This window comes from Rattus norvegicus, chromosome 14, assembly GCF_036323735.1.
Source record: "Rattus norvegicus strain BN/NHsdMcwi chromosome 14, GRCr8, whole genome shotgun sequence".
NCBI lineage: Eukaryota > Metazoa > Chordata > Mammalia > Rodentia > Muridae > Rattus > Rattus norvegicus.
In genome coordinates this window covers 21,246,576-21,274,451 of record NC_086032.1, presented here as the reverse complement: position 1 = coordinate 21,274,451, position 27,876 = coordinate 21,246,576, and the positions used below count along the sequence as shown (strand labels likewise).

Sequence of the window (27,876 nt, the reverse complement as noted above, 5' to 3'; positions counted from 1 at the left end):
AATTTTATTCAATTTTATTTTATAAATATCTGAAAATTCACAGTAAAAAGTTTAGGCTTCCTATTCTTTGCCCATAAGCAAGTTGGTGTTTCAGGGATTATCATTATCCTCAGCACTATCACATCGATGAATCAATATGAAAACAATTTATTTGAGAAAATAAAGATTTAAAATGGTTACTTTCTTAACTTATAGTGTAACATCTATAGATAAATCAATTAGCTCAATGTCTTCTAAAACAAGGAGCATCTGATATATAGTTCCAGCAATAAAGGGAGTAGTCATGCCCATCACGACCACAGATCACAGCCTTCCTTCTTAAAGAACCCTAGTCCCTTTTATTCTTTGCCACCTTTACAAAAAATCGGTAAAGAAACAGACAGCATTTTACAGCAAGTAAAACAATGGCCAGCACACAGGCAAGCAGGAATCCAATCACATCCAGAGAGTGGTACTGATACCAGGCAAGGTTATGTGCAAGTGGTCTCAGATGCTTGGCCCCTTTGTGACGCATGACAAACTCAATCCAGAAGACTGCTCTGTCCAGAGGCTTCAGAGGCTGGTCATGGTGAATGGCTGACAACCACATCACTTTCTTTTTATAGCTAAAGGAAAATAAAATGGACATTAACTTACAGAATGAACGTGAAAAATATGTGTATAAAGTTATGTGTAGCATAAAGATGATTACATGAAAGCATAAGGAAAATGATTGTAGTCACCTATCACCATCAAGATCGTATTATGTAGTGCATAAGCTAGAACTTCTTCAACAGAGGCTTAAATATATAAAGAGAAATGCTAGTAAAAAAACAAATATTCATAAATAAGAGATTGGAATCAGTTAAGGCCCAAAATCAAAACAAAATCAAAATGAGCTTGTTTCACGGTTTAGAGTATAAAGCAATTGCTAGTGCAGCTTGTGTAAAGAGTTCAGGGTAGTAGAACAATTTAGAAATGCATGGCAAATACATGCAATTTTCACTGTTATCCATATCTGGACAAAGCTGATAAGTTGTCATAATTCATGAGGAATTTGTACCAATAAGTTATCAGTGTTTATTGATTATAGGTAGAGGTATGCAGAGTAATTCCTTTGCTGAAATTTTTGTCCTTTTATAAACATATCCTACTAGCTGTAAATTGTTCAATATAATTAATAAAACTACATTTTCTTTTACTACTAAAAATATTTTGGCTCTTGGAATACATAATGTTAGTCTTGCTGTTAAGTGGAAATAGAGTAAATTCTTGGTGTTAGAGTTTGTACTTTTATGTGTAATGATTTTTAATATTGAGAATGCTTAATATTTTACATTGAAACATTGAAGAGTTATTTGATTATATGTTGAAATGACAGCACACTAGTAGATATGGGAAAGGTGTTTATAGACATTGCTCATCAAGTATAAAGCTTAGTGTACTGTATCATAACACAGAACCAGTGGTAATAGGTTCAACTTCCCTTCTTGCTATTTATAATATTGTCAAGAAAGGCAGCCATAAAATACCCAGAGTGAAGACACTGTAATTTGAGACAGAAGCAACAGTAGTAACATATTGTTATACAGGAGTTGAGGACCCTATGACAAGGATATTGTATAATTAAATGAAGACAAATTCATTGTATCATAAGCCTTCAAAATGTACTGCTTATTTAAGAAATAATCACCATTTTCCAATGCCATCATCATGTCTATTAAATGTTAGAAAAGTAGACAAATATATCTACAAGAGTTTTACATTCGACCGTAAAGGTAAAAAGGGGATCGATGGAGGCTTGCAGAGGGGACACCAGGAAAGGGAACAAAATTTGAAATGTAAACAAATACAATAACCAATAAAAAAAGAAAAAAATATTTTCCAAAAGGTATAAAAATTTTGTTTCAGGAAGTACATATTGGAATGATTAAAATATACTTAAATTGAGTTAACTTGCTTTAAAATTTTCCTATTAATCATTTATCAATACTGTACTTACAAACAAATATTTGTATTTTTATGCATGGTATATACATATTTGTGATGAAGGGAATTATATGACAAGGAAGCATAATTTAGCTAAATGCATGTTCTAAAGTAATTTGGAAAGTAAATCATTATTGTGATTACTTGATAATTAAACAGCAATATGCTACATTCTTTCTTTCAGAGATTTTTAAAGAATTTACAATCTTTCCCAAAAGGCAAACAAAACTTAAAAATCTAAGAATGTGCACTATTTATTTGTAGAATCGTATTTTGCCAATGCTATTAATTGAGTAAAAATCAAAAGCTTTATTCTTTAGCACAGATTGGTAATGGAATCAAAGGCAAAATTGGAAGCATTTAATATAATTAGAATTAGAGATAATGTTAACTTCCTGGTTAACAAAAGCAAAATTGAGGAGACTTTTAAAGAAAAAGAAAAATGGTGGGTATCTTCAACTACTACACTACACTACAACTTCAACTATCAGCAGACATTTTGACATTAAAACTATATTTACCCTCTCTGCTCCCAGACCCCGTGAGAGAGAGACCCAACTGCCTGGTCAGGTGGGCACTCCTGAGGCTGCAGAGTGGAAGAGACCACCAACACTGCCCACCCCTGCCCACATTCCTGGCCCAAGAGGAAACTGTATAAGGCCTCTGGACTCCCGTGGGGGAGGGGCCAGGAGCGGCAGGACCCCTGCCTGAGACACCACCGGAACCTGAAGGAAACAGACCGGATAAACAATTCTCTGCACCGAAATCCCGTGGGAGGGAGAGCTAAACCTTCAGAGAGGCAGACAAGCCTGGGAAACCAGAAGAGACTGCTCTCTGCACACACATCTCGGACGCCAGAGGAAAACACCAAAGGCCATCTGGAACCCTGATGCACTGAAGCTCCCGGAAGGGGCGGCGCAGGTCTTCCTGGTTGCTGCCACTGCAGAGAGCCCGCGGGCAGCACCCCGCGAGCGAACTTGAGCCTCAGGACCACAGGAAGACCAACGTTTCTGCTGCAAGTGACCTGCCTGGTGAACTCAAGACACAGGCCCACAGGAACAGCTGAAGACCTGTAGAGAGGAAAAACAACACGCCCGAAAGCAGAACACTCTGTCCCCATAACTGACTGAAAGAGAGGAAAACAGGTCTACAGCACTCCTGACACACAGGCTTATAGGACAGTCTAGCCACTGTCAGAAATAGCAGAACAAAGTAACACTAGAGATAATCTGATGGTGAGAGGCAAGCGCAGGAACCCAAGCAACAGAAACCAAGACTACATGGCATCATCGGAGCCCAATTCTCCCACCAAAACAAACATGAAATATCCAAACACACCAGAAAAGCAAGATCTAGTTTCAAAATCATATTTGATCATGATGATGGAGGACTTCAAGAAAGACGTGAAGAACTCCCTTAGAGAACAAGTAGAAGCCTACAGAGAGGAATCGCAAAAATCCCTGAAAGAATTCCAGGAAAACACAATCAAAAAGTTAAAGGAATTAAAAATGGAAATAGAAGCAATCAAGAAAGAACACATGGAAATAACCCTGGATATAGAAAACCAAAAGAAGAGACAAGGAGCTGTAGATACGAGCTTCACCAACAGAATACAGGAGATGGAAGAGAGAATCTCAGGAGCAGAAGATTCCATAGAAATCATTGACTCAACTGTCAAAGATAATGTAAAGTGGAAAAAGCTACTGGTCCAAAACATACAGGAAATCCAGGACTCAATGAGAAGATCAAACCTAAGGATAATAGGTATAGAAGAAGGTGAAGACTCCCAGCTCAAAGGACCAGTAAATATCTTCAACAAAATCATAGAAGAAAACTTCCCTAACCTAAAAAAAGAGATACCCATAGACATACAAGAAGCCTACAGAACTCCAAATAGATTGGACCAGAAAAGAAACACCTCCCGTCACATAATAGTCAAAACACCAAACGCACAAAATAAAGAAAGAATATTAAAAGCAGTAAGGGAAAAAGGTCAAGTAACATATAAAGGCAGACCTATCAGAATCACACCAGACTTCTCGCCAGAAACTATGAAGGCCAGAAGATCCTGGACTGATGTCATACAGACCCTAGGAGAACACAAATGCCAGCCCAGGTTACTGTATCCTGCAAAACTCTCAATTAAAATAGATGGAGAAACCAAGATATTCCATGACAAAACCAAATTTACACAATATCTTCCTACAAATCCAGCACTACAAAGGATAATAAATGGTAAAGCCCAACATAAGGAGGCAAGCTATACCCTAGAAGAAGCAAGAAACTAATCATCTTGGCAACAAAACAAAGAGAATGAAAGCACAAAAACATAACCTCACATCCAAATATGAATATAACGGGAAGCAATAATCACTATTCCTTAATATCTCTCAACATCAATGGCCTCAACTCCCCAATAAAAAGACAGAGATTAACAAACTGGATACGCAATGAGGACCCTGCATTCTGCTGCCTACAGGAAACACACCTCAGAGACAAAGACAGACACTACCTCAGAGTGAAAGGCTGGAAAACACCTTTCCAAGCAAATGGTCAGAAGAAGCAAGCTGGAGTAGCCATTCTAATATCAAATAAAATCAATTTTCAACTAAAAGTCATCAAAAAAGATAAGGAAGGACACTTCATATTCATCAAAGGAAAAATCCACCAAGATGAACTCTCATTCCTAAATATCTATGCCCCCAATACAAGGGCACCTACATACGTAAAAGAAACCTTAATAAAGCTCAAAACACACATTGCACCTAACACAATAATTGTGGGAGATTTCAACACCCCACTCTCATCAACGGACAGATCATGGAAACAGAAATTAAACAGAGATGTAGACAGACTAAGAGAAGTCATAAGCAAAATGGACTTAACGGATATTTATAGAACATTCTATCCTAAAGTAAAAGGTTATATCTTCTTCTCAGTTCCTCATGGTACTTTCTCCAAAATTGACCATTAAATTGGTCAAAAAACGGGCCTCAACAGGTACAGAAAGATAGAAATAATGCCATGCGTGCTATCGGACCACCACGGCCTAAAACTGGTCTTCAATAACAATCAAGGAAGAATGCCCACATACACTTGGAAATTGAACAATGCTCTACTCAATGATAACCTAGTCAAGGAAGAAATAAAGAAAGAAATTAAAAATTTTTTAGAATTTAATGAAAATGAAGGTACAACATACCCAAACTTATGGGACACAATGAAAGCTGTGCTAAGAGGAAAACTCATAGCGCTGAGTGCCTGCAGAAAGAAACAGGAAAGAGCATATGTCAGCAGCTTGACAGCACACCTAAAAGCTCTAGAACAAAAAGAATCAAATACACCCAGGAGGAGTAGAAGGCAGGAAATAATCAAACTCAGAGCTGAAATCAACCAAGTAGAAACAAAAAGGACCATAGAAAGAATCAACAGAACCAAAAGTTGGTTCTTTGAGAAAATCAACAAGATAGATAAACCCTTAGCCAGACTAAGGAGAGGACACAGAGAGTGCGTCCAAATTAACAAAATCAGAAATGAAAAGGGAGACATAACTACAGATTCAGAGGAAATTCAAAAAATCATCAGATCTTACTATAAAAACCTATATTCAACAAAACTTGAAAATGTTCAGGAAATGGACAATTTCCTAGACAGATACCAGGTATCGAAGTTAAATCAGGAACAGATAAACCAGTTAAACAACCCCATAACTCCTAAGGAAATAGAAGCAGTCATTAAAGGTCTCCCAACCAAAAAGAGCCCAGGTCCAGACGGGTTTAGTGCAGAATTCTATCAAACCTTCATAGAAGACCTCATACCAATATTATCCAAACTATTCCACAAAATTGAAACAGATGGATCACTACCAAATACCTTCTACGAAGCCATAATTACTCTTATACGTAAACCACACAAAGACACAACAAAGAAAGAGAACTTCAGACCAATTTCCCTTATGAATATCGACGCAAAAATACTCAATAAAATTCTGGCAACCCGAATTCAAGAGCACATCAAAACAATCATCCACCATGATCAAGTAGGCTTCATCCCAGGCATGCAGGGATGGTTTAATATACGGAAAACCATCAACGTGATCCATTATATAAACAAACTGAAAGAACAGAACCACATGATCATTTCATTAGATGCTGAGAAAGCATTTGACAAAATTCAACACCCCTTCATGATAAAAGTCCTGGAAAGAATAGGAATTCAAGGCCCATACCTCAAAATAGTAAAAGCCATATACAGCAAACCAGTTGCTAACATTAAACTAAATGGAGAGAAAATTGAAGCAATCCCACTAAAATCAGGGACTAGACAAGGCTGCCCACTCTCTCCCTACTTATTCAATATAGTTCTTGAAATTCTTACCAGAGCAATCAGACAACAAAAGGAGATCAAGGGGATACAGATCGGAAAAGAAGAGGTCAAAATATCACTATTTGCAGATGATATGATAGTATATTTAAGTGATCCCAAAAGTTCCACCAGAGAACTACTAAACCTGATAAACAACTTCAGCAAAGTGGCTGGGTATAAAATTAACTCAAATAAATCAGTTGCCTTCCTCTATACAAAAGAGAAACAAGCCGAGAAAGAAATTAGGGAAACGACACCCTTCATAATAGACCCAAATAATATAAAGTACCTCGGTGTGACTTTAACCAAACAAGTAAAAGATCTGTACAATAAGAACTTCAAGACACTGAGGAAAGAAATTGAAGAAGACCTCAGAAGATGGAAAGATCTCCCATGCTCATGGATTGGCAGGATTAATATAGTAAAAATGGCCATTTTACCAAAAGCAATCTACAGATTCAATGCAATCCCCATCAAAATACCAATCCAATTCTTCAAAGAGTTAGACAGGCAGGCAAATTCATCTGGAATAACAAAAAACCCAGGATAGCTAAAGCTATCCTCAACAACAAAAGGACTTCAGGGGGAATCACTATCCCTGAACTCAAGCAGTATTACAGAGCAATAGTGAAAAAAACTGCAATGGAATAGAATTGAAGACCCAGAAATGAACCCACACACTTATGGTCACTTGATTTTTGACAAAGGAGCCAAAACCATCCAATGGAAAAAAGATAGCATTTTCAGCAAATGGTGCTGGTTCAACTGGAGGGCAACATGTAGAAGAATGCAGATCGATCCATGCTTATCACCCTGTACAAAGCTTAAGTCCAAGTGGATCAAGGACCTCCACATCAAACCAGACACACTCAAACTAATAGAAGAAAAACTAGGGAAGCATCTGGAACACATGGGCACTGGAAAAAATTTCCTGAATAAAACACCAATGTCTTACGCTCTAAGATCAAGAATCGACAAATGGGATCTCATAAAACTGCAAAGCTTCTGTAAGGCAGAGGACACTGTGGTTAGGACAAAACGGCAACCAACAGATTGTGAAAAGATCTTTACCAATCCTACAACAGATAGAGGCCTTATAACGAAAATGTAAAAAGAACTCAAGAAGTTAGACCGCAGGGAAACAAATAACCCTATTAAAAATGGGGTTCAGAGCTAAACAAAGAATTCACAGCTGAAGAATGCTGAATGGCTGAGAAACACCTAAAGAAATGTTCAACATCTTTAGTCATAAGGGAAATGCAAATCAAAACAACCCTGAGATTTCACCTCACACCAGTGAGAATGGCTAAGATAAAAAACTCAGGTGACAGCAGATGCTGGCGAGGATGTGGAGGAAGAGGAACACTCCTCCATTGTTGGTGGGATTGCAGACTGGTAAAACCATTCTGGAAATCAGTCTGGAGGTTCCTCAGACAATTGGACATTGAACTGCCTGAGGATCCAGCTATACCTCTCTTGGGCATATACCCAAAAGATGCCTCAAAATATAAAGGAGACACGTGCTCCACTATGTTCATCGCAGCCTTATTTATAATAGCCAGAAACTGGAAAGAACCCAGATGCCCTTCAACAGAGGAATGAATACAGAAAATGTGGTACATCTACACAATGGAATAATACTCAGCTATCAAAAACAACGACTTTATGAAATTCGTAGGCAAATGTTTGGAACTTGAAAATATCATCCTGAGTAAGCTAACCCAATCACAGAAAGACATACATGGTATGCACTCCTTGATAAGTTGCTATTAGCCCAAATGCTTGAATCACCCTAGATCCCTAGAACAAATGAAACTCAAGACGGATGATCAAAATGTGAATGCTTCACTCCTTCTTTAAATGAGGAAAAAGAATACCCTTGGCATGGAAGGGAGATGCAAAGATTAAAACAGAGACTGAAGGAACACCCATTCAGAGCCTGCCCCACATGTGGCCCATACATATACAGCCCCCCAATTAGACAAGATGGATGAAGCAAAGAAGTGCAGACCGACAGGAGCTGGATGTAGATCGCTCCTGAGAGACACAGCCAGAATACAGCAAATACAGAGGCGAATGCCAGCAGCAAACCACTGAACTGAGAATAGGACCCCCGTTGAAGGAATCAGAGAAAGAACTGGAAGAGCTTGAAGGGGCTCGAGACCCCATATGTACAACAATGCCAAGCAACCAGAGCTTCCAGGGACTAAGCCACTACCTAAAGACTATACATGGACTGACCCTGGACTCTGACCTCATAGGTAGCAATGAATATCCTAGTAAGAGCACCAGTGGAAGGGGAAGCCCTGGGTCCTGCCAAGACTGAACCCCCAGTGAACTAGACTGTGGGGGGGAGGGCGGCAATGGGGGGGAGGGTTGGGAGGGGAACACCCATAAGTAAGGGGAGGAGGGAGGGGGATGTTTGCCCGGAAACCGGGAAAGGGAATAACACTCGAAATGTATATAAAAAATACTCAAGTTAATAAAAAAAAAGAAAGAAAAAAAATAAAAAGAAAGAAAGATAAAGTAAGTAAAAAAAAAGGAGTAAAAGTCCTATCTATGGTTTTTGTGACATGTTCGCAGTAGGCAAATCACAGAGGAAAGAAAGCAGATTAATGATTTCCAGGGCCTGGAGGAGAAGGGGAGTGACTGCTTGAGAGTATGGGTTTCTTTGGGGCGTAGCTAGAGGTTTCTGTAATTACACACAGTTTAGAAAATGCAATAAATTGGAAAAAATGTAATAAAACGGAATAGATTGTTAAAAAAAACTATACTCTAAAATTAAAATCTAGCAATTTCTCATGGTGAGAATTCCAGCTTTAATAAAAGTTACATTTTGTTATTATTACTTCACTACATGCCTATTGCTTCTTCAAAGTTCACCTGTTATGAGCCTCAGTGATTCTTTGTGTGTGTGTGTGTGTGTGTGTGTGTGTGTGTGTGTGTGTGTGTATGTGTGTGTGTGTATGGCTATTTAAGTAATCTGAATTAGCCTAAATCTTTGTTAATTTTTTTAGTAAAACAATTGAATAGCACTTTGGTCTGGGGTATAGGAACAATTTTGTTATTCCTGTGCTTTGCAGGATGAAAGAGTAATATGCCAAGTTAAATTCAGACTCTAAAACAAAAATAATGAAGAGAAAAAAAACACATTGACAATCTCTTGCTGTCTAACATAGCTTTTTGCCCTCACCATTAGCTATTTATTCAGGTTAATTGCTGCTCCCTAAATCTTCCCATGAGAAATTATCTATAATAAATCATCCCATGATATAGCACAGTGATACAATACTTGCTCAGCATGCATGTGTAGAGTCCTGGGTTCCAATACAATTCACATAAATAAATACACTGTTATACTCACGAGGGTTTATTGATGACTGCCTTCAGTGCGTTGAGCAAATCTGAACTGGACATTGTATGAAAATCTAGAGAAACAGCTGCTCCTTTGGCTACCATGTGAGCAACGTTATCACGTTGTTCTGCAAATAAAGGGATGCCAACCATGGGGATCCCATGATGGATTGACTCATAGATGCCATTGGCTCCACCATGAGTTACAAAAGCCTTAGTTTTTGGATGACCTAGGATCAGAAGAACATCAGAAAATACACTCATTTGAAGTCTTAAATATAAGTGTGTTATAAAGTAATCAAAGAGGCATGGTATTTTTAATATAAAAATTAAATTGAATTACCTAAATTGCTTTAATATCTCAGAGTAAGAAGTACCTAAGGGCATAGAAGAGTGAGATATCTGTACCTTACATTTTCTTTATTGTGGTGCTAAGGCATAGGGAAGAAGTAGTTGAGAAATGAATGACAGATATGGTACATGTCCTGGTGTATAGTTTGTGATGAAAAGTGATTATCAGTTGAACACACAAACTACATATTGGATGGAGGAAATGAATGTCTGGGAATACCCTATGTTTGTTCTAACTTGTTTCAGACATAATATACTTGAGAGAAAAGGTCTGAAAGAATTGAGATGAAACTAATTTGGACACCTCTTCTCTAAGGATTTTCATAGTATTGGAATTACTATATAATGTTTCTAGAGACAAACAGCCCCTGGTTCCTGTTAGGAGTCCCTCAAAATAAAGTTTCACAACTATAACATATTCAGAGGGCTGGGGTGAAACCCATGCATGCTCCCTGACTATTAGTTCAGTCTCTGAGTCCCTATGAGTCAATTGATTTTGTGATTTGTGTTTTCAGTACTTGATTCTCAGTCTTACCAAGAAGGTCATTCTGGGGTATCCACTTGAACACCCGAGTATTGGGTCCTAAGGTGTCTGGTTTCTTGCCCTCAAATCTCCAAAAAACCTGTTAGATGTCAGACAAAAATTTATGTAAGGATTAAAAATTTAAAACAGACTATTTTAAAAGTTATACACAGCCTAACTTAAAATGCCTATTATAGCATAGGTGTGGAAATCAGGGATGGAGTCATTAAGAACTATCAAAAACCTGATATATAGACTGTCTCCATGTTTCAATGTATGTTTATTCAGGTTGAATGTAATCATGATTTGCCATGTGTAGTTATGTGCACACATGAGACAGTCAATGAAATATTATTGTATTTAAAAAAGTTTGTTTACTTGCAATAATACTCCTAATTTCCATTATTAATTCATGCCAGAATAAAATAACCCCAGAGTTTATATGCCCTTGTTCTGAGTTATTTTCAAAGAGTTTAGCACTTAAGATTATTACTTGTTGTGAATTTTGGCAAGTATTCCATATCCCCTAATCTCTCGATTTAGAAGTTTCTGGAATGTTGCCATGATGGCAAATCAGACAATGGAGTTGTCTGTCTTTATCATCCTGTGAATGACCTCACAGATTGTAGGTATTTACACTGGCCATTAACCTGGCCATGACTTTGTCACTCTTGTCCACATTCATCTTTATGATTGGCATCATTTGGTGGCTGTCACAGCATTTCTACTGCATAGAAAGTACCACATTCTTGATTGTATCACACATACAATCTGGACTGATTTTTGAAATCCTAAACAACCTTCACAATTGGAGCTTCATTTACATGTTTACTATATGTTTCCTGTGAGATTTTTAAACTTAACTTTGGGACCTCAGTAAAAATAAACATGGGTCATTATAGGTGACTTAATGCAGTAGAAAAGTTCAGCTGTGGTAAATTAGCTTCATATACCTTATGAAAAGAGAACCAGAAGGTCATTTTCTGCTACAAAGCTCATTTCTACTGGACTCTTTTTTATTTCTCCATACCTTCCTAAATGGGAGGCATTTTACTCTAAAATGTTAGATCCATAGTCCCATGGATGATGTTTGATCATGTATGGTTGGTTAACCATAACGTCAGGGATCACTCTAACTTCTCTTTTACATCTTCCTGTGTCAGACTTTGGTAGGTTCCTCTTTAGAAGGCCTGGCCTTGTTTCTCTTAACAAACATGGAATAAAGGAACTGTGATGGTGAACCCTGGCCCGCTTGATCCAAAATGTTTCCTGAATGGTAACTAAGTAATTCTAGATTTTTTTTAAATATTGGGGGTAACCTGGGAAGTCTATATGTTATACTACATATTCCCCAACCACAATCTGCTAGTAAAATGGTTATGTCAAACATTGTTTGAATAAATGTATTCCTGAATTTATGGATTCAAACAAGACTCAAGCAAAAGGGCAAGTAACTGAGTTTAGTTAATTTTGTGTAGTTTTGCTTACAATTGCTGTGCTCACCATGCTTCTCTGTAATCACTTGTTTATATCAGTGTCATCATCAATTAAAAAAACATTCTACAGATTTTAAATTTTATTTTTAAACTGGCTAAAGCAATTCATAATACTTGATTTCGAATAAAGGAACATCTCTGAATCCGATCTTTCCACACTGTCAAACTCAGCAGATAGTTGGTTCCCAGTGGGTTGCCATTTTACCTTTTGTGGAATTTGTGCCAGGGCTGATGCAATTGTGTTAGCCCTTTCTTGTGTTATGTTCCTGATCATCGACCCCAGAGAAAACACCACCACACCATGTTCTCCTGAGCTCTGTGCAAAGTCTTCCATTTCCTTTAAATATAGGGAATGTTTTACTGACAAAAGCCAACGACACATGAAACACTCTTGAATTTGTTATTAAAAAATAAGAGAAAAATGAAGTATTACAAGAATGATAAGTACCAGTGGTGAAACACATCCAAGACAGTCATTGCTGTCTTAGTCATTCTGTGTTCATGGGGAACAGCACTATGCATATTCACATCTTTCTGTGACTGGTGATTTAATGCAAATGACAGTGATATACAACTATTCAATAAAGTATATGTATATAAGTTACTCAGTATGAATCTTTTACCCTAGTTGATTTAGGGAATTACAGGATTTAGGAAAACAGTTTCAAGATGTGACATTTACCTATACAATTTTTATAATCATTTTCTAAAGCTGACTTTATAAAATTATTGTACATATTGATCACATAACAGTTGTGAGCTGCCATGTGGGTGCTGGGAACTGAACCCAGGTCCTCTGGAAGAGCAGCTAGTAATCTTTAATAGTTGAGTCATCTCTCTCGCCTCTGATTTCTTCTTTTTAAGGAAGGAAGTCACAAGAGTCACAAGAACATTTGGTAAGCAATACAAAAACAGGGAATTGTGGAATGTGGAATGCAAAAATATTAATTCTAATGTACTTTTATTGAGAGAGCAATATATATATATATATATATATATATATATATATATATATATATATATGAGAGAGGGAGGGAGGGAGGGAGGGAGGGAGAGAGAGAGAATATAAACAACAACCAAGAGAATAGCAGAAGACAAAGGCAAGATTCAGTAGTGTTAAACAGAGACTCATGGAGCCAACACAGCTCTCTGACACAGTTGAACAAAGCTGAGCCAGTTACAGTTTTCACTATTGTGCTTGTTTTCATCCTGGGTTTCTGATCTCTATGTGCCACATTTGTGGAGGACTTTATACATTAGGATTCATTTATGTCTTTTTCCTAGAAAATTATTTCTCTTCTCACAGGAATAACCTTATCTACCCCTACTCAGGAGTCTTTCTTGCCATGGAGAATATGAACAGCACAGAAAGTTGGATCGCTCTAGAGTTCTCTTGGCACATCTACCCTTTAACAACTTAAAAATAAGAGATTTTTGAACAGATAAGAATGCAGGCTTCCTCTCCCATGTAGTCCATTACAGACATTGCTCCCAGAAAATAAAAAAATGTAGTAACAAGGTTAGCTTGCCAAAAGCTACCATATATATATATATATATATATATATATATATATATATATATATATATATATAATGAAATTGCTATAAAAGAAATATAAGAATTTGTCAGTTATAAGGAGTCTGGCTCCCACTGTCGTAGTAAGCTCATTTATCTAGAAAACAAATGAATAGAACAAGTCAATTTGCAGCTTGGCAAAGCTTTCAAACTTCTAAGCCAGGCCAACTCACAACTTGTAGTTCAACCACTGCACCTTGTTCCCAAGGCTTGGGAACTCGCTTTGAATGACTCAGATAATTTCTTATCTGTTTGATGTTTCTCTTTCCTGGAGAATACATTGTCATATGTCATAAATGTTCATGTACTCCAAAATGATTTGAGATCGATGATACTTATTCTCTCTGTACTTTTCACACTTGTTCAGGGACAAGATGTTTATGAATGGTATTCATTTTAAAATATTAAATTTGCCCCCCTTTTGGAATTTGTATAAATAAAGAAACATCTTGGTTGCTACTCAGTCAGATATGCAAGATAATTCAATCCCTAGTCTCTGACTCATTCATCCATAATCCCCTCTGCTAGTTTCTTATCTCTTCTGCTGAAATCTGTCTGTCTGCTGGGGCTGTTGCCAGTGTCCTTCCTCCTTTTGTGTTTATTTCCCTGGATGAAACTTAGGTGTCAGGCTTTGAGGCTAGTCCTTTGCCTGCTGAGTCGTCTTTCCAGACCAAATAGAGAAATTTTAACACAGAATAATAAAGTTTATAATACACAATTTAAGTTAAAATCTTGTTCATGAAATGTAATTATCACAGTTATTATTACCAATTATGATTATTATATTGTTGAACACAGTTTTCACTGTCTTTTTCCCTTGTTCTAATCTTAGTAACACTACCCACTTCTCTATGGAAGTTGAGAAATCCTTCAAGTACAGGATAAAATGTGCAAAAACCTGTATGCACATCGAATTGGCTTTTGATCATGGGAAGTTACTGTGCATAGCCTAAAAGATTAACATTCAAAGTTTATTTGGAAAGTAATCATTAAAGACTGTTTCAGTGGCCAGTGAGATAGCTCAGTTGTTAGTATTTTTGTTGCCAAAGTTGATGGCAAGCTGGAAGACAGAACAGACTCATGGATTTATACCTATGCAATGAAGCCCTTCTCCCTGCATGTGTACACAGTGGTATATAGGCCCAAACATACTTTCAAATGAAAAAATGAGAAATATTTTATTCTTACATAGTTGTTAGTAATATAAAATTACAAGAACTCTTTTAGCATGATATTATATGATCTTTTTGTTTCATGATTCCATGTGGAGAAGTTTAATGAGAGAAGAGTAGTATAAGAGGAGAGGAATAGAGTCTGTTCATTAGCATGTGTAGGGAAGGGGGAGGGGAATGGAGAGAGAAGTACAAAGTGGAAGAGGGCAAGAGAGCGGGGAAGAGGGAGGGAGGGAGGGAGGAAGGGAGAGAGAGAGAGAGAGAGAGAGAGAGAGAGAGAGGGGGGGGGCATTAAAGCAATCTTGTTTCTTTCTTACAACTGTGATGTTCATTTCATACCAGATATAATGGTGTAATGATTGGGTAATTTAAATGTGATTCCTGTTTTTATAAGCAAGTGCTCATGTGTTGTATATGTATTCTTCTATGGTTATTCTGGCAGGTGATGCCAGGGACCACCTTATACAAAGAGCTTTAGGGATCTCTTTTAGTCTGTCATAAGACAGAAAAAGCATGATCAGTCTTCCCCAGAGATGAGCACTATACTGTGTACCCAATACCAAGAGATCTGCCCCTTAAAATTTGTACATATTATAAATAAGAGCAAGTGGATGTGAATATCGTATTGTATGTTTTACTGTATATAGGTATGCTATATGTGTGGGTTTGTGTGTGTGTTTGTGTATGAGAGAGATAATAACAGTTAAAGAAAGACAAACAAAAATACCCTGTATCAATAACTATACCTTTTATTTCCTACACTACAAAAATCTGAAATCTCAGCTGAGGAGTACATTAATTGGTGGACTAAAAGCAAGGGCTCATACACTATTGTTTAGCTTACTTCCTTTTTTAAAAATTGTTTAATCTTCATGATGGGTGTGAGTTTGAGTTTTGTGGTTATATTATTACTCTGGGAGAGAGTGCAAGAGACAAGGTTTGAGTTTTTCTTAAATATCATTGAAGGCAAGCATTCATGATATTGAGGAATGCCTTTCTCTTTAAGCTAGAAAACCATTGAAGAATCTTGACACAGATACATTTTAGGTTTACATTTTTCATCTGTGTGATGATGCCACAGGTGAGGCAGGTACAAGATAGAATGAGTCCTTCATTGGACAAGAAGGAAGCATGGGTGGGAGAAAATTTTGAGGGAAGAGGAGATTGGAACAGAAAGGAGGAGGAGACAGGAGGAGACAGCAAGAGTAGAGGTGGAGAAAATATGGAGGCTGACGTTAAGATTCCACTCTGTGTATTTACAGGTTTTTATGAATATTCTTAATGGATGGATGTGTACAGGGCTTTGTATGTTTAGGTGGACAATTATATTTTATCATTGGATCAGAGGTTATTGTTTGTGTGTTCTTTCATGTGCAGATTTAAATGTAAGAGAGTGTGTGGCAGCTAGTCTGGGCCACCATGGAGTTGGGATGTGTGCTTCTGGGAAGATATCTAGCAGATATCTTGGGGCATTGTGGTACTGGACCTAGTAGGGTAAAAGAAAACAATTTTTGTTTATAATTTTAGAACAACAGATTGCAAACCAGTGTGATGGGCAAGAATCCACAAGTAATCCTAAGAGATGAAAGAAAGTTTTATTTTCTAAATAAGAGGGGACCATTACCATATTGAATCATAAAATGACCCAAGGGCAGGAACCTTAAACAAAGAAAAGGCCTAGTACGTCTCCGGCTGTGTGATAAGTAATGGCAGCTCAGAGAGTTAGACATTAAAAGCTGCTTTTTAAAGAAATTTGTTTAGAGAGTCTTTCAGGATACGCACATTCCTTCTAATGTGAACTCCATGAGAATTTTGGTTTGAAATCCTATTTAGACAAGCTACTTCTCAATGACAGATATTATTAGAAGGTGATTAATTTTGTTTTTAAAAATAAGAGAGTATAGAGATTACCCAAATCACATGCGAATTTTGATCCATGGTTCGGAACTTAGGGAAAAATTAGTCATTGACTCCGAGTAGAGAATTGTGATATTTACAAGTTATTAAGGTTAAGTAGAAATCTGAGGCTCGGGATAGAGAGCTTAACAGATCGATATATTTTGGTTTTTAAGGTTAAATAAAAATCTATGACTCTGGGTAGAGAGCTTAATTGATATATTTTGGGCTAAATTCCTGTTTGATAAGTTATTGATATTAAAATTGATAGAAGGTGTTTAGTTTGTTTTATGAATTACCCCATTAGCCATATGGTTGTTGATGCCGGCTAGCAAGGGTTTGTGTTTATTTTTGATATTTATAACAGGAAGCTCAGATTCTGTTAAGGTGGTCTTCATGGCAATTTTGGTTTAATTTCCTGATATGACAAAGTACAAAAGCCTATCGGGCTCATACACTATTGTTTAGCTTACTTCCTTTTTTAAAAATTGTTTAATCTTCATGATGGGTGTGAGTTTGAGTTTTGTGGTTATATTATTACTCTGGGAGAGAGTGCAAAAGACAAGGTTTTCTGGTTATAAAATAGAGAACACAGTATTTTGTGAGAAATATTTTGTCTTTGTGTTTTTAAAAAGTGTGATTAGGCTCTGGAAACCTCACAGAGTCGTACTAATCAGATATGAGAGAGGGAGACAGCCTGAAAAACTAGATTCAGGAGAATCAAACAAAAATGGGCGGGGATCCAAAAAGACATCCCAATTCTAAACTTTTATCTCGAGAGTTATATTTTGCAGAATGTGCCTACTTAGAATCCTGGTTTCAAGGAGTTTCGGCTGGGTCCAGTCAGGACACATCAGGCTACAACATTTGTTTCATTCTTCCTACCCTTCCCCCAAAGTTATCTCAATGCCCATGTACAGCTTGAAGAAGTTATAGAAGAGTCATGCCCCAATCCCCTGGACTTTTGGGGGACAGAAAGAGGTTATTCTAAGGTTATTTTTATGAGGAATTTAGAAATGGTTGTAATTTAACAGGAAGGAATTAGCTAGTTTGAGTTGTATAGTCATAATCTCATTTGGTAGCTAGGCTAAAATCATATCTTTGCTTTGGTATAGAATTTATCTGTCAAAAATTTAAAAGTACAAGGTTTAGAGCCAATCCTTCTATTGATGTCATTACAAACTTCTGAGTTAATTACACAAGCAATTTAAGGGCCAAATAGCAAATTCATGGCTCTGAGGTTTTGAGTGTAGTTTCAAGATAATATTTAGGCTATCAAGATTGTTTTATATAGATAGCTGTTTTTCAAAAACATCAGAAATTCACAAAATATGAAATTTAAAATTATTTATCTTTTCTTGAGACATATCTGCTCCTAACAGTTCCCCTTTGGTGGATTTAATGAACAAATTTAGCGTATTTGCCTCCAGGTGAGGCAATACTTTGTGGCTAGGCAGGCACTGGGCAGAAACTGCCTATTTCATCTATAGACTGATACTGTCCAGAAAAGGACAAATTACGCAGAATAGTTGACTGCTAAACTCTGCCAAGACAGGGTGATCAGCCGTTCAATATCTGCATTTCAAGAGTCTGTCAGTTGATTTGGGGCCAGAAGGCTGAAGACTTGCACTCACATGTTGCTAATGGAGGTCTGTGCTAGTAGAGATTTGTCTCTACAACCTCTCATTTCTGGGAGTCATGTTAGGCTTACTATGTGTATAAATATTTGGTCATTCTCAGATTTCTGATGGGGTTGAAGACTGATTATAGTCTCATAGCCTATCAGGCTGTTTAACTCTTAAAATCTATTTTATTAGATAGTTATCAGATAATATACAAGCTAGCCAGGATATAACATAGGTTTTAAGCCTTTCTTCAGCTGGAATGGATAACTTAATGTTCTGTTTAACTGAAAAAGTATTGGACTGGGTGTTAGATATATTTTATGCTTTTAATTACAAAATGATAATAGTTGTACTCAGCTTATATTTGAGAAAAAAGTTTTTTTTTAATTAGAAAAAAAGGGTGAAATGTGGGATGATGTTGCAGGTGAGGCAGGTACAAGATAGAATGAGGCTTGTCATTGGAGGAGAAGGAAGGATGGACAGGATAAAAGTTTGAGGAAATGGGAGGAGACTGAAATGGAAAGGAGGATGAGACAGGAGGGGACAGCAAGAGTAATGGTGGCAATTACATGGAGGTTAACGTTAAGATTCCACTCTGTGTATTTATAGGTTGTTATGAATATTCTTAAGAGATGGATGTGTACAGGGCTTTGTATGTTAAGGTGGGCAATTATATCTTATCTATTAGATCAGAGGTTATTGTGTTGTGTGTTCTTTCACATGCAGATTTAAGTGTAAGAGAGTATGCAGCAGCTAGTCTGGGTCACCAAGAAGTTGGGGTGTGTGCTTCTGGTAAGTTTTTTTAGCAGATGTCTTGGAGCACTATGGTGCTGGACGTAGTGGGGTAAAATACAGCCCCCTTTTTATAATTTTACAACAACATTGATCTTTTCAAAATGTAAATGTAAATGGCATTTTTAAATTTAGGATGATAAGAGTGTTAAAATTATTATTATTATTGAGGAAGAGGAAATTAAGTTTTCTTTAAATATAAGAAATTTACTAGGTTTAGTAAATCAATTAGGTTGAATGCAAGTGTCCTCCTGTACACTTAGTGGTACATGCTGTGGTTCCTGGTCATGGTACATTTTGGGGAAGAATTTGGAAATTTAAAAGGCAAAGTCTACTTAATTACATTATGCAATTGCCTTTCTGTTTGGGGGGAAATCCAACTAAGTCTCTTCCTGGTACAAATAGAAGCTTGTACAAACATCTTCCCCCTACAGGGTCTGTCCTAACCTAGTACCAGAACTAACTGAGCTGAGTTCTGACAGCTCTGAGGTCATAACCCACAAATCTCATTTGCTATCATGTCTTTTTCTGTCAGCAATGTTATCACAGTCTAACAGTAACAACAAAAATAGCAGTGATGGAAATACTCAGTATTAACTTAGCATTATCCACTAAAAACCTGAGGTATTTACTTTTACTCACTTCAATTTGCAAACACCATATTATCTTGGTAGTATTAGACTATGGTTAGATGTACTTAGATCTGTCAGTATTCTATTCTAGATTTGTCTTCTTTGCTATTGGGACTGCAACATTAGCCTCCTATAGGTTCCTTATTTCCTGACTTGCCCCTGTGCAATGTAATTGGAACTGTATCTTGTAGAGTTTTTTTTTAATATTTAAGGAAATATGGTCTTACATCTCATTTCACTTCTTTGTGTTTTATTGTGAAATTTTGAACAATCTGTTTATCAAAATCCCCTGCTTTGCACACACCATACTGCGGGTCCTAGATTTGCTCTCAATAATCTAGCAGCTTATTTTCTTATATATTTGATTTCTCCTTCATATCTTAGTGTTGTTTTTTAAATAAATGAGTTTAGAATTTGTTTTGTTATTTCTATTCAATGGTCTCTTTAGATTTGGGCAGAGACAACTTTATGTTGTTTCTTTGCATGTCAAAAACTTATTTGGGTGTATACTAATCGTTTTGCAGGGTTTCTACAAAAGAGCATCAATTTTTAGATCATTAAGTTAAGCTGTTTCCACATCATCCTCCTGTTATTTCATAAATTGAAGGAAATGCATACATATGTGGACGTATTAAGTTGGGGATCTATTTGACCAGATGCTTTTTCCTACAAACCACTATTTCTCCTGGAAGGAAAAGTAAAAGTATGGTGTATAACAATTTGAAATGAAGCAAAATAAAACAAAACTCAAAGAATGTATTTACCTTAGGTAATGGTTTGGCAGGTTGGCAGTGAAGTCCTCCAACAAACTCAATGTTTGGCAAGGATGGGCGGGGAAACTCCAAGTCCCAGTAGGACCGAATGAGCCATATTTCTGCTTTCTTCATTGTGTCAACCATTGTAGTGGGTCTTCCTAAATGGAGTGATGAGTAGGGGTTGAAGAACAAAATGATAATGAAAGTATTGTCATGTGAATAACATGTCTGAAAAGTGTTGAAATAATATTACTCAAAGAAACACATTATGAAAAAATTGTATTTATTTATATATAATGCATTTAGAGTGTAATTTATTTTTGTTTATTTAATATATGCTTGTCAAAAGAAAACTCAGATGAAATGCTAATGTCACCTCAGTAATTCAGCAATCCTCTTTTCATGCAATCTGCTGAGCTTCTATGTATCAGCCATGTATTTTGCTCCTCTAAGGCATCAGAAGAATAGATGGAAATATAAAGGACATTGTAGCTCTAGAGTAAAGCTACCTCCGCATAACCATGAATTCAAGTGAGTTTCTACAGCAAACAAGCTATCTCTTGACTCTCAGTTTTCTAAGAGAATGATGAGGGTAATGCCTGGAAAAATTCTGGCACATAACACTACGTTTACTTCATGCTATCAATGTAATAATATACATTTCCTTGTAGAAATATTTACAAATATTACCTGGAAAGTGTTCAGAAATATGAGAGTTGAAGTTTCTGTTCTTGCTTAATTGTGGCTTTCTTACCTAAGTAGGGAACTGAAACTGCAGACAATACAAACCAGATAGATTTGGGTCCACCATTCAGGAGATTAATTCTTTAAATTAAAGACTTGGACATGATGCTATATAATGTGTCTTGAGGGGTTAGTATATCATTAAAGCCTCAGTATGTCTTAAAAGAGGGAATACTTTAGAAAGTAATGAATCAAAATTTTAATTAAAAAAAGCAGATTCTAAGAAGATAAAACAATCTTCCAAATGCTGTACAACATAGATATTATTAAATACATTCCTCTTTAAAATTTATCAAGATTAGCATGGGATATTGTTCAGCTGGTGAAATGTTTACTGCAGCTGCACCAGGACCTGAATATGCTGCTCATTTAGGTACACGTTCCTAAAACCTGCACACAGGGTGCACACCTTTGCTTTTGAAGCAGAGTTGATTGGATCCCTGGAGCTATTCACAAGGCCACTCTGCCAAATTGTTAGGGTCCAGATTCAGTAAAAGACCTTGTCTCACTAAATAAATTAGTAGGAGATAGAAGTAGTCGTGAATGTTGACATCTTGTCTTCATTTTCACTTACATACAATGTGAACATGGGTATTAATAAAACACACATTCCTATAGCTCATTAAAGAAGTTCCTTATCCTTTAAAATGAATAAAAATATGATAAAATCAATGTGAAATTGCTTGGAGAAATCTTGTATCCATTCATTTGTAACTTTATTACTTCCTAAAATGCCCTGGATCAGAGCTGCTACCTGCCTCGTTTTCATCAGTAATAGAAGCTCTTTCATGTGTTTAGTGAGAATGTTAGACAATATTGTATTTCATTTAATCATTTAAGCATGACAGACAAATTTGTGCCTAAAAAGACTTTAAAGAGCAATAAAAGTTAGACCATTACACTGCTGATGAGCTCACATAACTTACCTAAAATTTCGCTGAAAAATGGATCCCAATCCTTAGCAGGAAATGACTCGAACCAAAAATCAAAATAAAGTAAACATAGCATATTTTCCACTCTCTCCATGAATGTCATTTGACCACTTAATCCTGACAAAATAATAGGTACATAAGAGGGAGGGAAGGGTTGTCCCGCACTGTACTTTTCTATTCCATAGCCAATACCAAAGCGAAGACTGTACACAAATGGTAACTGCAGTATCTCAGCTATCAGCTCACCACAGGGACCAACAGCATCTGAAAGGACCACATCAAACTGGGATTCCTTTAGTTTTGCCATAAGGTGTTTGTTTGAAACAACTTCTCTACAAAGCTGTAACCACAAATCAGAAAATTGCCCAAACATTTTGTTCAAAGATGGGTAGTATCTCAAACATGTATATTTTGGCACATCATATGTCCACGTATTCACCCACTGGGTAAAAAACTTTTCTACTTCATCATTATTGGAAGTTGTAGGAAATGTTTCATATACAAGACCAGATGCTTTTTTGGGATCAAGAAAGACAGAAGATGAAGGTCTGAGAACAGTGACTTCATGTCCCCTCTGTACAAGTTCATCCAGTATTATCTTTAAATTCATCCAGTGACTGTATTCCAATGGCCACACCAACACTTTCCCACAGTTCCCAGATCTGAAGCAGAAACTTATCTGCAGTAGGAGCAGAGCAGAAATCCACTTCTGAGGCATCCTGAAGATCAAAGTCCTTCTGTTCACAGAATGCTCCCTTCTGTTACTGCTTGAGCTTTTATCCAAGAAACAATAGTCAAGAAGTTAAAATATAACTTGCATTGCTCAGAGTTGATAACTGAACGACCATTAATTTTTGAAGAGAAAAAATAAAGCAAATATTAAGTACTCTCTGTTTACACGAGTGTATAATTTCTCTTTTATGATATAGGTTTTACAATAAACCAGGAAGTGATCACTGCATGTTCAGTCTGCACAGATGGACCCTAATGATTGTCTCCAATATACCATATTTCTTAATTACCATTAGTAGCTGAAATTAGCCATCATACCCATCTCTATATATGAAATTAATATAATTCTGTTCTATGGACAAACCACAACACTGTGATATAAATTTTATGAAAACAAGACATCATTTGTATCCAAAGGAACTAGAAACGTTCTACCAACAGACCACCAAGAGTGAAATTGACATATTTCCTTACAAAATATGAATTATAAGGCAATTATGTGTTACTTAATTGTGCTGCTGTATTAAAACATCTCAACCTCTTAGACAGTTGGATATAATCAGAAACATAATGTTATGGTATTAAATCATATCATATCACTAGGGCTGTAATCTAAAGGTTAGTACCTATGACCATGACTCAACACAATTTTTCCAGTTCGTTCTAGATGCACCCGATCTAAAGTTTTACTTTCATATCTGTGTTGAAATGTAATTTCCAAAATTACATCAGATCAAAACATTTTTATCATTTATGACATATTTACTCCATTATAACTGCTACAGATTGAGGCTTTATAACACACTATCTTACAGTATACTAAAATATGATATACACTTAGGTATTGCAGTAAATTCTATTATATGCATGATTTTTTTTGTGGTTTAATCCCTAAGTGCTTTGGGGGAAGTCTAGTTGGTTAATACTGTTGCAAACCTCTTCATCTTTTACAGTCTTTGCCCTAACTTCTCCATTATGGTCCCCATGCTCAGTTCAATGTTTGGCTGTGTACATTTGCATTTGTATTTGTCAGGCTTCTGCCTTCAGACATATCTATTTCCAGTGCCCTTAGGACCCTCTGTATTGATTTTCAGAGTGGTTGTTCCAGTTTGCAATCCTAGCAGGAATGGGAAAGTGTTCCTCTTTCTCCATTTGCTAACATGTGCTAGCACTAGAGTTTTTGATATTAGCCATTCTGATTGGTATAAGGTAGAATTTCAGGGTTGTCTTGCTCTGCATTACCATGATAACTAAAGACAGTCATTTCTTTGTTTTTTCTTTATTAAATTGAGTATTTCTTATTTACATTTCGATTGTTATTCCCTTTCCCGGTTTCCCGGACCACATCCCCCTCCCCTTCTCTATGGGTGTTCCCCTCCCCATTCTCCCCACCCATTACCACCCTCCTCCCAACAATCATGTTCACTGGGGGTTCTATATGCATGATTTTATTTTACTAAAACTTACTTCATACTCTTGCATCTCTTTTATTCATACAAAAATATAGGTATATTTCTCAAAATAGGCTGATTTTATCTGCCTCTAAAGACACTTGGCTTGGTAGATATTTGGATTTAGAACAGGTGCATTCTATCTATCTTTACCTATGAGTAGCTTTTAAAGAAACATACAAACAATTTTCTCCAATATATAAGCCATATAAATATAGTCCCAATTGTGTATCAAGAATATACTATGTGATACAAATCAGTTATATAATATTTTCTAGAATGTATCTTACTCATCCACTAAATCAACTAAAATTTGTCTGATATCATCCCACATTGCTTTTGAGAGTTTTTCTAGCAAAATTGTACTTGTTAACATATACCTTTTAAGTAAATATAATACCATGCTGGGCAGAAGTCTCGGAAGATAAGATTACTGGCCTTTTTGCTAAAAGACCTAAAGTACCCTCCAAGCAACCCAAAGTACCTCATAACTCTCTCTTTTCCAGTCTAGGGGAGCTAACACTGGGCATGGATACAAACTCCCATACACATGAAACAATCAAGTACTATGTGGCAAGAGCAATTACTAGTATGAGCACTGCCTATTCTTCTAGAGGACCAAAGTTCGAACCCCACTACCCACATCATAGCATAAACAACTCCACTTTTATGCAATTCTGTCATTGTATCTTAGAAGTTTGCTAATTTATACTATCTGACAACTCTCACACCATCATTATATGATGAAATTGAGTATATGTGGGTGGTGTTGCAAGATTCTAAATTTATCTTTTTTTTATTTTATACAGTTTCAAACCTAAAATTGTTCTCCCAGTCTCAGAAGAGATTTCAACTTAAGTTTTAATTACTGCTGAAACTCTTGAGACTATGAATGATGTTGGACAACAACTGCATTTATTTTCCATTGTTAAAATGACATTCCATAATGTTTAGGAATAGTTCATTATAGTTTCAGATGTGTTTAATGTTAAATGGATGAGAGAAAGAATTCAATGTTTAATGTTTTATCTTTAGTCTTAATTCGATCAGGTTGAGAAGTGCCCAAAAAACCATCAAAGTATACTCATGGATACTTCAAGGAAGGACTAACAAAAAGAAGGGCATACTTAAAGCTGAATTTGGAGTCCACTATTTATTGGACTGAGAGTATGAAATACCAGTCAAAAAGGAGATAATGCAGAAATTCTCCATCTTTGCTTGTGGCCACCATAACCAGAACTGCACTTCTCTGTGACACCTTCCCCCAACATGATGTATTGAAGTTCTGAAACTATAAAAACCACGCTGATTCAATTTTATATTGAAAATGGAAAACACTGATTTGATAGTTTGGACATCACAGAGGTTGTGTGACTGTGATTGAGATTTGTAATCAAACCCCAAGTGAGTGGAGAGACATAGTGTGTGCTTTCATTCTCCCCTGAGGCACCTGACCCAAGACTGAGAAAGGGATTGGAGTAGAATGCAAGAAACCTTCCTGTGAATCAATCCTAAGGGGCTGACTCTGGAGGACACCTTCCTATGGTACAAGATAGGACTTCATATTGCATAGGATATTCAGGATGAAAGATGTCATATGGCATAAATGAAATAGAACACCATATATGATAAGATTGGAATCCAGGTATTATCATCACATGTTCTAACACAGATGAGATAGGGATAAGAAACCAGGCTTTGTCTTGGATAAGGGGAAGTATAAAACATCTGATAACAATAAGAATAAATTTTCTTAGGATTGTCCTCAAGTGAACTCACTCTAGTACTTGGGAGACAAACCTGAAGAAAAAAAGGACCGATAAACAATGACAGGGTATGTCAATTTTTCACAGAATATCCTAGTGAAAAAAACTCCCCAAGGCTGGAAGGACAGGAAATTAAAAGAATTTTTGAGAGAGTCCTAACAGGTCTTTATAAGAAATCAAATGGAAGCAGCTAACATATTGTTGACAAGCATATATCAGATTAATGAGGGGTGAGGTGTGCAGGAACTCAAGGTTCAAATCCTCAAGCAAAAATCTCAAGCAGGGTAAGACTGGAGAAGGACTCCTGGTAGAAATAAGAGAGCAAATGTTATAAGTGTAGGGAGAGAAGACATTCAAGACAAAATGCCTTATCTTAAAAAGACAAGAGAAAATTTTTTTCTTCGTAACTTTGATGAGGATTAAAAGATTTTGGTGAATGCATTTTTCACTGGGAATTGCATTACAGAGTTGATGTGGTGATTTCAGTCTCTGTACTTCTTGCTTTTCTGCCTCCTCATGCTTACAGTGAGTATTTCCTTGGATCAAGTCCATTTTGGTAATGTGCCGAGATTCTTGCTAAATTGCAGTCTTTGTTTCACTTCAGTTCTTGTGCTGATTAAGATGGCTTATAAGTACAAAGGTTGTGTGTGTCTTATCCAGGAACTAAATTATCAAGGCAGGAAAGAAAACTGGATTTTAATTCAATATTTATTCAACATTGATTGACCGCTTTTGTTGGTCACTCTCAGATTCTATCATGACTCATGACTTCAGTTTCATATTTAAAGAAATAGCAAAGTCATCCTTTCTTACTGATGCAAAAATAAACCCAACCAAAAACTCCCCATGGACAGAGAAATAATATGTATAGAAAGAAATCAGAATACAAAATCCTTATTAAGGTAATCACTAATATTAGTTACTATAAATTTGTTACAAATTCATGGGATATTTTTATTTACATTTCAAATGTTTTTCTCTTTCCCCCACCGTTTCCCACCTCTCTACCCTGATATTCCCCTACACTGGGGGATCCAGCCTTGGCAGGACCAAGGGCTTCTCCTTCCATCGGTGCCCAAGAAGACCATCCTCTGCTACATATGCAGCTGGAGCCATTGGTCTGTCCATGTGTACCTTTTGAATGGTGGTTTAGTCCCTGGGAGCTCTGGTTGGTTGGTATTGTTCTTATAGGGTTGCTAACCCCTTCAGCTCCTTCAATCCTTTATCTCCACAAATGTGGACCCCGTTCTCAGTTCAGTAGTTGGCTGAAAGCATTTGCCTCTGTATTTGTCATGCTCTGGCAGAGCCTCTCAGGAGACAGGTTTACCAGGCACCTGTCAGCATGTACTTCTTGGCTTCAGCAATATTGTCTGGGTTTGGTGGCTGGATCCCCAGGTGGGGCATGCTCTGAATAGACATTCTTTTGTTCTCTGCTCCAAACTTTGCCTCCATATCTCACCCTATGAATAGTTTTTTTTACCCCTCCTAAGAAAGACTGAATCATCCGTACTTTAGTCCTCCTTCTTCTTGACTTCATGTGGTCTGTGAATTATATCTTGGGTATTCTGTGCTTTGGGGCTAATCTCCACTTATCAGTGAGTGCATACTGTTTTTTTTTTTTTTTTTTGGGATTGGGTTACCCCACTCAGGATGATATTTTCTAGTTCCATCCAATAAATGACATTCTTATTAAGCTTTGATTAATGTATGTATCAGCCATAATGGACACACTAACACTTTTTCTCT

The 27,876-nt window shown here is 36.7% G+C and overlaps 1 protein-coding gene across 1 annotated transcript; it reads right to left on the bottom strand.

Moving 5' to 3' along the window:
- Ugt2b7 (UDP glucuronosyltransferase family 2 member B7) lies at nucleotides 1-22,917 on the bottom strand. Its single transcript, NM_173323.2, has 6 exons — nucleotides 22,176-22,917; nucleotides 20,515-20,663; nucleotides 12,263-12,394; nucleotides 10,574-10,661; nucleotides 9,698-9,917; nucleotides 1-605 (listed from the first exon to the last, which is right to left on the bottom strand). The coding sequence occupies exons 1-6, from the start codon at nucleotides 22,897-22,899 to the stop codon at nucleotides 329-331; spliced, it is 1,590 nt and encodes a 529-aa protein (NP_775445.2). The 5' UTR covers nucleotides 22,900-22,917; the 3' UTR covers nucleotides 1-328.
- Nucleotides 22,918-27,876: the final 4,959 nt, after the last annotated feature.

Bases quoted from the DNA above. Each gene is read 5' to 3' on its own strand.
- Ugt2b7 (NM_173323.2), bottom strand. From the start codon at position 22,899: ATGCCTCAGAAGTGGATTTCTGCTCTGCTCCTACTGCAGATAAGTTTC. The intron at 20,664-22,175 runs GTAAGTTATGTG...CACTCCATTTAG, and splicing joins ATTTTTCAGCGAAATTTTAG to GAAGACCCACTACAATGGTT. The intron at 9,918-10,573 runs GTAAGACTGAGA...TTCTGATCCTAG, and splicing joins ACCCCAGAATGACCTTCTTG to GTCATCCAAAAACTAAGGCT.